The 12,957-nt window shown below is 43.2% G+C and overlaps 1 protein-coding gene across 1 annotated transcript in view; it reads left to right on the forward strand.

The window, feature by feature from the left end:
- The first annotated feature begins 7,873 nt into the window (after positions 1-7,873).
- Positions 7,874-12,957, forward strand: part of c2h8orf82 (chromosome 2 C8orf82 homolog) — a 59,922-nt gene continuing 54,838 nt past the window's right edge. Inside the window, exon 1 of the mRNA XM_068015731.1 lies at positions 7,874-8,107. Within this exon, the coding sequence (XP_067871832.1) occupies positions 7,952-8,107 (156 nt within the window). The 5' untranslated portion in view covers positions 7,874-7,951. The remainder of the gene's footprint in view (positions 8,108-12,957) is intronic.

A 12,957-nucleotide genomic window follows, 5' to 3' on the forward strand; every position in this document is an offset into this window, starting at 1 on the left:
TACTCAGTTTGGGTTCCGCCTGGGCCACTCAGCTCCTGACCTCATAGCAGCCTTGGTTCAAACATGGACAAAAGAGCTGAACTCAAGAGGTGAGGTGAGAGTGACTGCCCTTGACATCAAGGCAGCATTTGACCGAGTATGGCATCAAGGAGCCCTAGCAAAACTGGAGTCAATGGGAATGAGGGGGAAAACTCTCCGCTGGTTGGAGTCACACCTAGCGCAAAGGAAGATGGTTGTGGTTGTTGGAGGTCAATCACCTGAGCTCCAGGACATCACTGCAGGAGTTCCACAGGGTAGTGTCCTAGGCCCAACCATCTTCAGCTGCTTCATCAATGACCTTCCTTCAATCATAACGTCAGAAGTGAGGATGTTCGCTGATGATTGCACAATGTTCAGCACCATTCGTGACTCCTCAGATACTGAAGCAGTCCATGTAGAAATACAGTAAGATTTAGACAATATCCAGGCTTGGGCTGATAAGTGGCAAGTAACATTCGCGCCACACAAGTGCCAGGCAATGACCATCTCCAACAAGAGAGAATCTAACCATCTCCCCTTGACATTTAATGGCATTACCATCGCTGAATCCCCCACTATCAACATCCTGGGGTCTACCATTGACCAGAAACTGCACTGGAGCAGCCATATAAATACCGTGGCTACAAGAGCAGGTCAGAGGCTAGGAATCCTGCGGCGAGTAACTCACTTCCTGACTCCCCAAAGCCTGTCCACCATCTACAAGGCACAAGTCAGGAGTATGATGGAATACTCTCCACTTGCCGGGATGGGTGCAGCTCCAACAACACTCAGGAAGCTCGACACCATCCAGGACAAAACAGCCTGCTTGATTGGCATCCCACCCACAAACATTCACTCCCTCCACCACCGACGCACAGTGGCAGCAGTGTGTACCATCTACAAGATGCACTGCAGCAACTCACCAAGGCTCCTTAGACAGCACCATCCAAACCCACGACCTCTACCAACTAGAAGGACAAGGGCAGCAGATGCATGGGAACACCACCACCTGCAAGTTCCCCTTCAAGCTACACACCATCCTGACTTGGAACTATATCGCCGTTCCTTCACTGTCGCTGGGTCAAAATCCTGGAACTCCCTTTCTAACAGCACTGTGGATGTACCTACCCCACATGGACTGCAGCAGTTCAAGAAAGCAGCTCACCACCACCTTCCCGAGGGCAATTAGGGACGGGCAATAAATGCTGGCCTGGCCAGCGATGCCCACATCCCATGAATAAATAAAATAAAAGGGACTAGCTGATTTGCTCTCACCAAAAGCCAGCACGAACCAGACAGGCAGCTTGGTCTCCTTCTGTGCGAGAACCATTCTCTCTGATTCTATTCTGACTGGTGGAGTCCTGGTGCCCCCTTGTGGTTCACATGTTGTACCGAACTGACTCCTTTTGCAGACAGTAGGATGCTTGCCTAAGAAAGGGAGAAAGACTTGCATTTATAGTGCACCTTTCATGACTTCAGGATATCTGATAACATTTTACAGCAATTGAAGTGTAGTCACTGCTGTGATGTCAGAAATGCGATGGCCAAGTAGCACAAAGTGAACTCCCACAAACAGCAATGAAATAAATGACCTGATCATCAGTTTTTAGCCATGTTAGTTTTCGGATAAATATTGGCCAGAACACCAGGGAGAGCTCCCCTTTGAAATAATACCATGGGACCTTTATCATCCACCTGAGAGGGAAGACAGGTCCTTGGTTTAACATCTCATTCAAAAGACAGCACCTGACAGTGCAGCATTCCCTCGGTACTGCACTGGAGTGTCAGCCTAGGATTTTGGGATCAAATCTTTGGATTGAGACTTGAACTTAGAATGTTCTGACTCAGAGGCAAGAGTGCTACCACTGAGCCATGGCTGACGATTTCTATTCTTGTATTTCATTTCAGGAATGATCAATTCATCATACTTTTTTTTAATACACTGGTTTTGATCAATTACACTTATTCCAGGTGCCTGGTGTCACTGAGGGCTGAATGAAGGGCTGTTATGTAACATTAGATTTACAACATCACCTACTGGTCCAACTCCTCCCATCCTCCAGTCGCTGTAAACTTCAATTCGTCCAAGAGGGTCAAAGACAGAATCTATTTGGCTAGAGCTAAGGAACAAAAAAAGTACAGTTACATTGCTTGGTGTATTCTATAGGCCACCAAATACTGGGAAAGACGTAGAGGAACAAATTTGCAAGGAAATTAGTGAGCTGCAAGATTTATAGAGTAGTTATAATGGGGGACTTTAATTATTGTAATATAAACTGGGCTCCCTAACAGTAACCACACTGTAGGACAGAGTATAAAGGAAGAAATAATGGGAGCTTGTCAGAAAGGTACGGCAATAATCATGGGGGGGGTTTTAATCTACATATAGTCTGGAAAAATCAGATGGGCAAAGGTAGCCTAGATGAGGAGTTCATAGAATGTTTACGGGATAATTTCTAGAACAGCACATTCTGGAACCAACTAGAGAGCAGGCCATACTAGGCCTGGTATTGTGCAACGAGATAGGATTAATTAATGACCTCATAGTGAAGGCACCCCTAGGCAGCAGCGATCATAATATGATTGAATTTTACATTCCGTTTTAGGGAGAGAAGAATGGGTCCAAGACTAATATTTTAAACTTAAATAAGGGCAATTATGAGGGCATGAAAGCAGAGTTAGCTAAAGTGAACTGGCAAATTAGGTTAAGGGATAGGTCAATAGAAATGCAGTGGCAGACATTTAAGGGGATATTTCAGAATACACAGAATAGATATATTCCAACAAGAAAGAAAAATTCCAAGGGGAGGACCCACTATCTGGTTAACTAAAAAAGTTAAAGATACTATCAACCTTAAAGAAAAAGCCTATAATTGTGCAAAGATGGGAGGCAGGTCAGACGATTGGACAGGATATAAAGAACAGCAAAGAATGACTAAAAGATTGATAAGGAGGGAAAAATTAGAGTTCGAGAGAAAGCTAGCTAGAAATATAAAAACAGATAGTAAGATTTTCTAAAGATATTTTAAAAAGAGTTAACAATAGGCACGTTGGTCCTATAGAAAGTGAGTCTGGGGAATTAATAATGGATAATAAGGAGATGGCAGATGAATTGAACAGGTATTTTGCATCGGTCTTCACTATAGAGGATACAAGCAACATCCCAGAATTAGCTGTAAATCAGGAAGTGGAAGGGAGGGAGGAACTCAAGAAAATTACAATCACCAGGGAAGTGGTACTAAGCAAATTATTGGAGCTGCAGACTGACAAGTCCCCAGATCTTGATAGACTTCATCCTAGGTGAGATAGTTCATGTGTTGGTTATAATTTTCCAAAATTCCCTAGATTTGGGGAAGGTTCCATTAGATTGGAAAATAGCAAATGTACCTCCATATTCAAAAAGGGAGGGAGACAGAAAGCAGGAAACTACAGGCCAGTTAGCTTAACATCTGTCTTAGGGAAAATGTTGGAAGCTATTATTAAAGACATTATAGCAGGGCACTTAGAAAAATTGAAGGTAATTATGCAGAGTCAACATGGTTTTGTGAAACCAACTCATTGGAGTGGATAAAGGGAACTGGTGGGTGTACTGTACTTAGATTTCCAGAAGGCATTTGATAAAGGATATTGTGGAAAATAAAAGCTCATGGTGTAGGGGGTAACATATTAGCATGGATAGAAGATTGGCTAGCTAACAGGAAACAGAGTAGGCATAAATGGGTCATTTTCTGGTTGGCAAGATGTAACGAGTGGTGTGCCACAGGGATCTGTACTGGGGCCTCAACATTTTACAATTTATATAAATGACTTGGATGAAGGGACCGAAGGTATGGTTCTAAATTTGTTGATGACACAAAGATAGGTCGGAAAGTAACTTGTGAAGAGGACATAAGGAGGCTACAAAGGGATATAGATAGGTTAAGTGAGTGGGCAAAGATCTGGCAAATAGAGTATAATGTGGGAAAATGTGAAACTGTCCATTTTAGCAGGAAGAATAAAAAAGAAGCATATTATCTAAATGGTGAGAGATTGCAGAGCTCTGAGATGTAGAGAGATTTGGGGGTCCTAGTGCATGAATCGCAAAAGGTTACTATGCAGGTTGAGCAAGTAATTAGGAAAGCTGATAGAATGTTATCATTTATTGCGAAGGAATTGAATACACAGGGAGGTTATGCTTCAGCTATACAGGGCATTGGTGAGACCACTGTGCACAGTTTTGGTCTCCTTATTTAAGGAAGGATGTAAATGCATTGGAAGCAGTTCAGAGAAGGTTTACTAGACTACTACCCGGAATGGACAGGTTACCTTAAAAGGAAAGGTTGGACAGGCTAGGCTTGTATCTGCTGGAGTTTGGAAGAGTAAGAGGCGACTTGATTGAAACATATCAGATCCTGAGGGGTCTTGACAGGGTGGATGTGGAAAGGATGTTTCCCCTCGTGGGAGAATCTAGAACTAGGGGCTACTATTTAAAAATAAGGGGTCACCCATTTAAGACAGAGATGAGGAAAATTTTTTCCCTCAGAGGGTTGTGAGTCTTTGGAATTCTCTTCCTCAAAAGGCAGTGGAAGCAGAGTCTTTGAATATTTTTAAGGCAGAGGTAGATAGATTCTTGATAAGCAAGGGGGTGAAATGTTACGGGGGGTAGGCAGGAATGTGGAGTCGAGGTTGCAGCCAGATCAGCTGATCTTATTAAATGGCAGAGCAGGCTCGAGGGGCCGAGTGGCCTACTCCTGCTCCAAATTCGTATGTTCGCATGTCCATATGGGATAGTAGTAGTGTGAAAGGCAGAGAGGGACAAGAGTTCCTAGTGTGTGTTCAGGAGAATTTTCCACTGCAGTATGTTTCCAGTCCAACAAGAAAGGTGGCATTGCTAGACCTGGTTCTTGGGATTGAAGTGGACCAAGTGGATCATGTGTCAGTAGGAGATCATTTAGGGGACAGTGATCATTGTATCATAAGGATTAGGTTGGCTATGGAAAAGGACAAGGAACAATCCAGGGTAACAATAATGAACTGGGGGAAAGCCAACTTCAACGGGGCAAGAATGGATCTGACCCAGATAAATTGAAATCAAAGATTAGCGAGCAAAATGGTAACTGAATAATGTGCTGCCTTTAAAGTGATATTTCGGGCACAATGTATATTCCTACGAAGGGGAAAGGTAGGGCAAACAAATCAAGAGCTCCCTGGATGATGCAAGAGTTACAGAAATAAGATGAAGAAGAAAAACTGTGCTTATGACTAATGTCAATACAACCAAGAGCCAGGTCGAATATAGAAGATTCAGAGAGGAAGTGATAAAGCAAATAAGAGAAGCAAAGAGAGTGTATAAAAAGAGACTGGCAGCTAACAAAAAAGGGAATCCAAAAGTCTTCTATAGGCATATAAATAGTAAAAGGGTGGTAAAAGGAGAAGTGGGGTTGATCAGGGACCAAAAAGGGGATTTACACAGGAAGGTAGGGGGCAGGCTGAGGTATTAAATGAATACTTTGCATCTGTCTTTACCAAGGAAGAAGATGCTATTCAGGTTATGGTGAAAGAGGAGGTAATTCAGACACTTGAAGGATTTAAAATTGATAAGGAGGAGGTATTGGAAAGGCTAGTTGTACTTAAAGTTGAGAAGGCACCAGGACCAGATGAGATGCATCCAAGGATACTGAGGGAAGTGAGAGTGGAAATTGCAAAGGCACTGGACATAATTTTGCAGTCTTCCTTGGACTCAGGGCTGGCGCCAGAGGACTGGAGAATTGCAAACATTACCCCCTTGTCAAAAAAGGGTGTAAAGCCCAGCATTACAGGGTAGTCAGTTTAACCTTGGTGGTGAGGAAGCTTCTAGAAACAATAATGCAGGACAAAATTTTTAGTCACTTGGGCAAATGCCGGTTAATTAAGGAGAGCCAGCACAGATTTGTGAAAAGCAAATCATGTTTAACTAACTTGCTGGAGTTTTTTGATGAGGTAACAGAGAGGGTTGATCAGGGTAATGCTGTTGATGTGGTGTACATGGACTTCCAAAAGGCATTTGAGAAAGTGCTGCACAACAGACTTGTGAGCAAAGTTATAGTTCATGGAATAAATGGGACAGTGGCTACTTGGGTAAGAAATTGGCTGAGTGACAGGAAACAGAATGTAGGGGTTAATGGGTGTTTTTTGGACTGGAGGAAGGTTTGTAGTGGAGTTCCCCAAGGGTTGGTGTTAGGATCCTTGCTCTTTCTGATATATATTAATGACCTAGACCTTGGTGTACAGGGCACAATTTCAAAATTTGTAGATCATATGAAACTTGGAAATATTGTGAACTGTGAGGAGTATAGTGTAGAACTTCAAAGGACACAGACAGGTTGGTGGAATGGGTGGACTAGTGGCAGATGAAATTCAATGCGGAGAAGTGTGAAGTTATTCATTTTGGTAGAAAGAACGTGGAGAGACAATATAAAATAAAGGGTACAATTCTAAAGGACGTGCAGGAGGAGAGGGAGCAGAGTGTATATATGCATAATCATTGAAGGCAGTTGAGAGAGCGGTTAATAGAGCATACAGCATCTTAGGCTTTATTGATGGGGCATAGAGTACAAAAGCAAGGAAGTTATGTTAAACGTGTATAGAACACTGGTTCAGCCTCAACTGGAGTATTCGGTCCAATCTGCGCATAACACTTTAGGAAAGATGTGAAGGCATTGGAGAAAGTGTAGAAAAGATTCACGAGAATGGTCCCAGGGATGAGGAACTTCAGTTACTTAGATAAATTGGATGTTTGGACTGTTTTCCTTGGAGATGAGAAAGTTGAGAAAGTTGAGAGGAGACTTATAGAGTGTTCGAAATCATGAAGGGTCTGGACAGAGTAGATTGGGAAAAACATCCCATTGTTGGAAGGATCGAGAACGAGAAGGCACAGATTTAAGGTGTTTGGCAAATGAAGCAATGGAGACATGATGAAAAACTTTTTCGAGTGGTTAGGATCTGGAATGCACTACCTGAGAGTGTGGTGGAGGCAGTTTCAATTGAGGCATTTAAGAGGGAATTGGATTGTTATTTGAAAAGGAGGAATGTGCAAGGCTGCGGGGAGAAGGTGGGGGGAGTGGCACTAGGTAAATTACTCTTTTGGAGAGCGAGCACAGACATGATGGGCCGAATGGCCTCCTTCTGTGCTGTAACAGTTGAATGATTCTAAAACCTCTGCTGTCTCTATCCTAACTCATAGTAGGCCTCATTCACCCATCGCCCCTGCCCTCTCTGACCTACATTGGCTCTCAGTCTGACATTGCCTCAAGTTTAAAATTCTCATCGTCGTGTGCAAATTCCTCACTGGCTCACTTACTCCTCTTGATCTTTGTAATCTCCTCCAGTCCCACCACCCTCCGAGATATCTGTGCTTCTCTTGTGCATCCCCGATTTTAATCACTTCATCATTGGTGGCCACGTCTTCAGCTACCTGGGCCCTAAGCTCTGGAATATGCTCCCTAAACCTCTCCGCCTCATTCCTTAAAACCTACCTCTTTGGGGAAAGTGTTAGTCACCCCTCCTTCTAAATGCTCGTTTGACTTGGTGTTGATTTTCATCTGATTAGCTCCAGTGAAGCACTTTGGGAAGTTTTACTATGCTAAAGATGTGATATAAATGCAGGTTACTGTTTATTTTATAATAAATTATAATTCTGTGCAAATTAAATACGCTTTTCTTTCCTGAAATAGCCGTACAATGCCAGTTGAACATCAATGAGGATGAGTGGACTATCCTGTCCTGTCTGCTGTCAAGTTATTCCTCCTCTGCAGGAAGGGGTGGATTGTTTGCGGAACCGCTCAAGCGGCTCCTGCACTCCAGCCGGAGCGCTTACACCGACGCACCGTCCGATTACCCCTAGTAACCCTGGCAACCGTGAAAGGTCGGAGGTTGCTCCTGCTGTCCGGGCCTGGTTCTGGGCCAAACTTTCGGGATGTTGCTGCACTTTTTCTGTCTCGGCCGCCGCTTTCTCCAAACCGGATCCCGCAGCTTCTCACTGAGCATCTCCCGGTCTGTGAGCTACAGCCAGGGCCAGAGCCCGGAGCCCAGAATCCGAGAGTATTTCTACTACATTGACCACCAGGGACAGGTAAACACCCGGGGAATTGTAAATTTATTTATTTATTTAGAGATACAGCACTGAAACAGGCCCTTCGGCCCACCGAGTCTGTGCCGACCATCAACCACCCATTTATACTAATCCTACACTAATCCCATATTCCTACCACATCCCCACCTGTCCCTATATTTCCCTACCTATACTAGGGGCAATTTATAATGGCCAATTTACCTATCAACCTACAAGTTGTGGTAGGAAACCGGAGCACCCGGCGAAAACCCACGCGGTCACAGGGAGAACTTGCAAACTCCGCACAGGCAGTACCCAGAATTGAACCCGGGTCTATTGATATAAACACCCAGAGAGTGGATAGATATCACTATAAACAAACAGAGAATTGATAAATATCAATATAAAGACCCAGAGCGTGGATAAATATCAATATAAAGACCCAGAGCGTGGATAAATATCAATATAAAGACCCAGAGAGTGGATAAATATCAATATAAACACCCAGAGAGTGGATAAATATCAATATAAACACCCAGAGAGTGGATAACTATCAATATAAACAAACAGAATTGACAAATATCAATATGAACACCCAGAGAGTGGATAAATATCAATATAAACACCCAGAGAGTGGATAAATATCAATATAAACTCCCAGAGAGTGGATAACTATCAATATAAACAAACAGAATTGACAAATATCAATATGAACACCCAGAGAGTGGAAAAATATCAATATAAACACCCAGAGAGTGGATAAATATCAATATAAACAAACAGAGAATTGATAGATATCAATATAAACAAACAGAGAGTGGATAAATAGCAATATCAACACCCAGAGAGTGGATAAATATCAATATAAACAAACAGAATTGACAAATATCAATATAAAAACCCAGAGAGCGGATAGATATCAATACAAACACCCAGAGAGCGGATAGATATCAATACAAACACCCAGAGAGTGGAAAAATATCAATATAAACACCCAGAGAGTGGATAAATAGCATCATTCCAAGCAGAAGGGCCACCCGCGCATCAACACGAGCAGAATTTCTCACCCACAGCTGTTACAAAAATTTCTAAATTCACTTGTAACAGCCCTTCAAAACACTCCCACAGGGGATGCTGAGACCAAGTGGGCCCACATCAGAGACGCCATCTATGAGTCAGCTTTGACCACCTACGGCAAAAGTGCGAAGAGAAATGCAGACTGGTTTCAATCTCATAATGAAGAGCTGGAACCTGTCATAGCCGCTAAGCGCATTGCACTTTTGAACTACAAGAAAGCCCCCAGCGATTTAACATCCGCAGCACTTAAAGCAGCCAGAAGTACTGCACAAAGAACAGCTAGGCGTTGCGCAAACGACTACTGGCAACACCTATGCAGTCATATTCAGCTGGCCTCAGACACCGGAAACATCAGAGGAATGTATGATGGCATGAAGAGAGCTCTTGGGCCAACCATCAAGAAGATCACCCCCCTCAAATCTAAATCGGGGGACATAATCACTGACAAACGCAAACAGATGGACCGCTGGGTTGAGCACTACCTAGAACTGTACTCCAGGGAGAATGCTGTCACTGAGACTGCCCTCAATGCAGCCCAGCCTCTACCAGTCATGGATGAGCTGGACATACAGCCAACCAAATCGGAACTCAGTGATGCCATTGATTCCCTAGCCAGCGGAAAAGCCCCTGGGAAGGACAGCATTACCCCTGAAATAATCAAGAGTGCCAAGCCTGCTATACTCTCAGCACTACATGAACTGCTATGCCTGTGCTGGGACGAGGGAGCAGTACCCCAGGACATGCGCGATGCCAACATCATCACCCTCTATAAAAACAAAGGTGACCGCGGTGACTGCAACAACTACCGTGGAATCTCCCTGCTCAGCATAGTGGGGAAAGTCTTTGCTCGAGTCGCTCTGAACAGGCTCCAGAAGCTGGCCGAGCGCGTCTACCCTGAGGCACAGTGTGGCTTTCGTGCAGAGAGATCGACTATTGACATGCTGTTCTCCCTTCGTCAGATACAGGAGAAATGCCGTGAACAACAGATGCCCCTCTACATTGCTTTCATTGATCTCACCAAAGCCTTTGACCTCGTCAGCAGACGTGGTCTCTTCAGACTACTAGAAAAGATCGGATGTCCACCAAAGCTACTAAGTATCATCACCTCATTCCATGACAATATGAAAGGCACAATTCAACATGGTGGCTCCTCATCAGAGCCCTTTCCTATCCTGAGTGGTGTGAAACAGGGCTGTGTTCTCGCACCCACACTTTTTGGGATTTTCTTCTCCCTGCTGCTTTCACATGCGTTCAAATCCTCTGAAGAAGGAATTTTCCTCCACACAAGATCAGGGGGCAGGTTGTTCAACCTTGCCCGTCTAAGAGCGAAGTCCAAAGTACGGAAAGTCCTCATCAGAGAACTCCTCTTTGCTGACGATGCTGCTTTAACATCTCACACTGAAGAATGCCTGCAGAGTCTCATCGACAGGTTTGCGTCTGCCTGCAATGAATTTGGCCTAACCATCAGCCTCAAGAAAACGAACATCATGGGGCAGGATGTCAGAAATGCTCCATCCATCAATATTGGCGACCACGCTCTGGAAGTGGTTCAAGAGTTCACCTACCTAGGCTCAACTATCACCAGTAACCTGTCTCTAGATGCAGAAATCAACAAGCGCATGGGTAAGGCTTCCACTGCTATGTTCAGACTGGCCAAGAGAGTGTGGGAAAATGGCGCACTGACACGGAACACAAAAGTCCGAGTGTATCAGGCCTGTGTCCTCAGTACCTTGCTCTACGGCAGCGAGGCCTGGACAACGTATGCCAGCCAAGAGCGACGTCTCAATTCATTCCATCTTCGCTGCCTTCGGAGAATACTTGGCATCAGGTGGCAGGACTATATCTCCAACACAGAAGTCCTTGAAGCGGCCAACATCCCCAGCTTATACACACTACTGAGTCAGCGGCGCTTGAGATGGCTTGGCCATGTGAGCCGCATGGAAGATGGCAGGATCCCCAAAGACACATTGTACAGCGAGCTCGCCACTGGTATCAGACCCACCGGCCGTCCATGTCTCCGTTATAAAGACGTCTGCAAACGCGACATGAAATCGTGTGACATTGATCACAAGTCGTGGGAGTCAGTTGCCAGCATTCGCCAGAGCTGGCGGGCAGCCATAAAGACAGGGCTAAATTGTGGCGAGTCGAAGAGACTTAGTAGTTGGCAGGAAAAAAGACAGAGGCGCAAGGGGAGAGCCAACTGTGCAACAGCCCCAACAAACAAATTTCTCTGCAGCACCTGTGGAAGAGCCTGTCACTCCAGAATTGGCCTTTATAGCCACTCCAGGCGCTGCTTCACAAACCACTGACCACCTCCAGGCGCGTATCCATTGTCTCTCGAGATAAGGAGGCCCAAAAGAACACTAATCCCATATTCCTACCACATCCCCACCTGTCCCTATATTTCCCTACCTATACTAGGGGCAATTTATAATGGCCAATTTACCTATCAACCTACAAGTTGTGGTAGGAAACCGGAGCACCCGGCGAAAACCCACGCGGTCACAGGGAGAACTTGCAAACTCCGCACAGGCAGTACCCAGAATTGAACCCGGGTCTATTGATATAAACACCCAGAGAGTGGATAGATATCACTATAAACAAACAGAGAATTGATAAATATCAATATAAAGACCCAGAGCGTGGATAAATATCAATATAAAGACCCAGAGCGTGGATAAATATCAATATAAAGACCCAGAGAGTGGATAAATATCAATATAAACACCCAGAGAGTGGATAAATATCAATATAAACACCCAGAGAGTGGATAACTATCAATATAAACACCCAGAGAGTGGATAACTATCAATATAAACAAACAGAATTGACAAATATCAATATGAACACCCAGAGAGTGGATAAATATCAATATAAACACCCAGAGAGTGGATAAATATCAATATAAACTCCCAGAGAGTGGATAACTATCAATATAAACAAACAGAATTGACAAATATCAATATGAACACCCAGAGAGTGGAAAAATATCAATATAAACACCCAGAGAGTGGATAAATATCAATATAAACAAACAGAGAATTGATAGATATCAATATAAACAAACAGAGAGTGGATAAATAGCAATATCAACACCCAGAGAGTGGATAAATATCAATATAAACAAACAGAATTGACAAATATCAATATAAAAACCCAGAGAGCGGATAGATATCAATACAAACACCCAGAGAGCGGATAGATATCAATACAAACACCCAGAGAGTGGAAAAATATCAATATAAACACCCAGAGAGTGGATAAATAGCAATATAAACATCCAGAGAGTGGATAAATATCAATATAAACACCCAGAGAGTGGATAGATATCAATACAAACACCCAGAGAGTGGAAAAATATCAATATAAACAAAGAGAGAGTGGATACATATCAATATAAACAAAGAGAGAGTGGATAAATAGCAATATAAACATCCAGAGAGTGGATAAGTATCAATATAAACAAATAGAGAATTGATAAATATCAATATAAACAAATAGAGAATTGATAAATATCAATATAAACAAACAGAATTGATAAATATCAATATAAACACCCAGAGAGTGGATAAATATCAATATAAACAAACAGAGAATTAATAAATATCAATATAAACACCCAGAGAGTGGATATATATCAATATAAACAAACAGAATTGATAAATATCAATATAAACACCCAGAGAGTGGATACATATCAATATAAACAAAGAGAGAGTGGATAAATAGCAATATAAACATCCAGAGAGTGGATAAATATCAAGATAAACAAATAGAGAATTGATAAATATCAA

This window comes from Heterodontus francisci, chromosome 2 (assembly GCF_036365525.1).
Source record: "Heterodontus francisci isolate sHetFra1 chromosome 2, sHetFra1.hap1, whole genome shotgun sequence".
In the NCBI taxonomy this organism is placed as follows: domain Eukaryota; kingdom Metazoa; phylum Chordata; class Chondrichthyes; order Heterodontiformes; family Heterodontidae; genus Heterodontus; species Heterodontus francisci.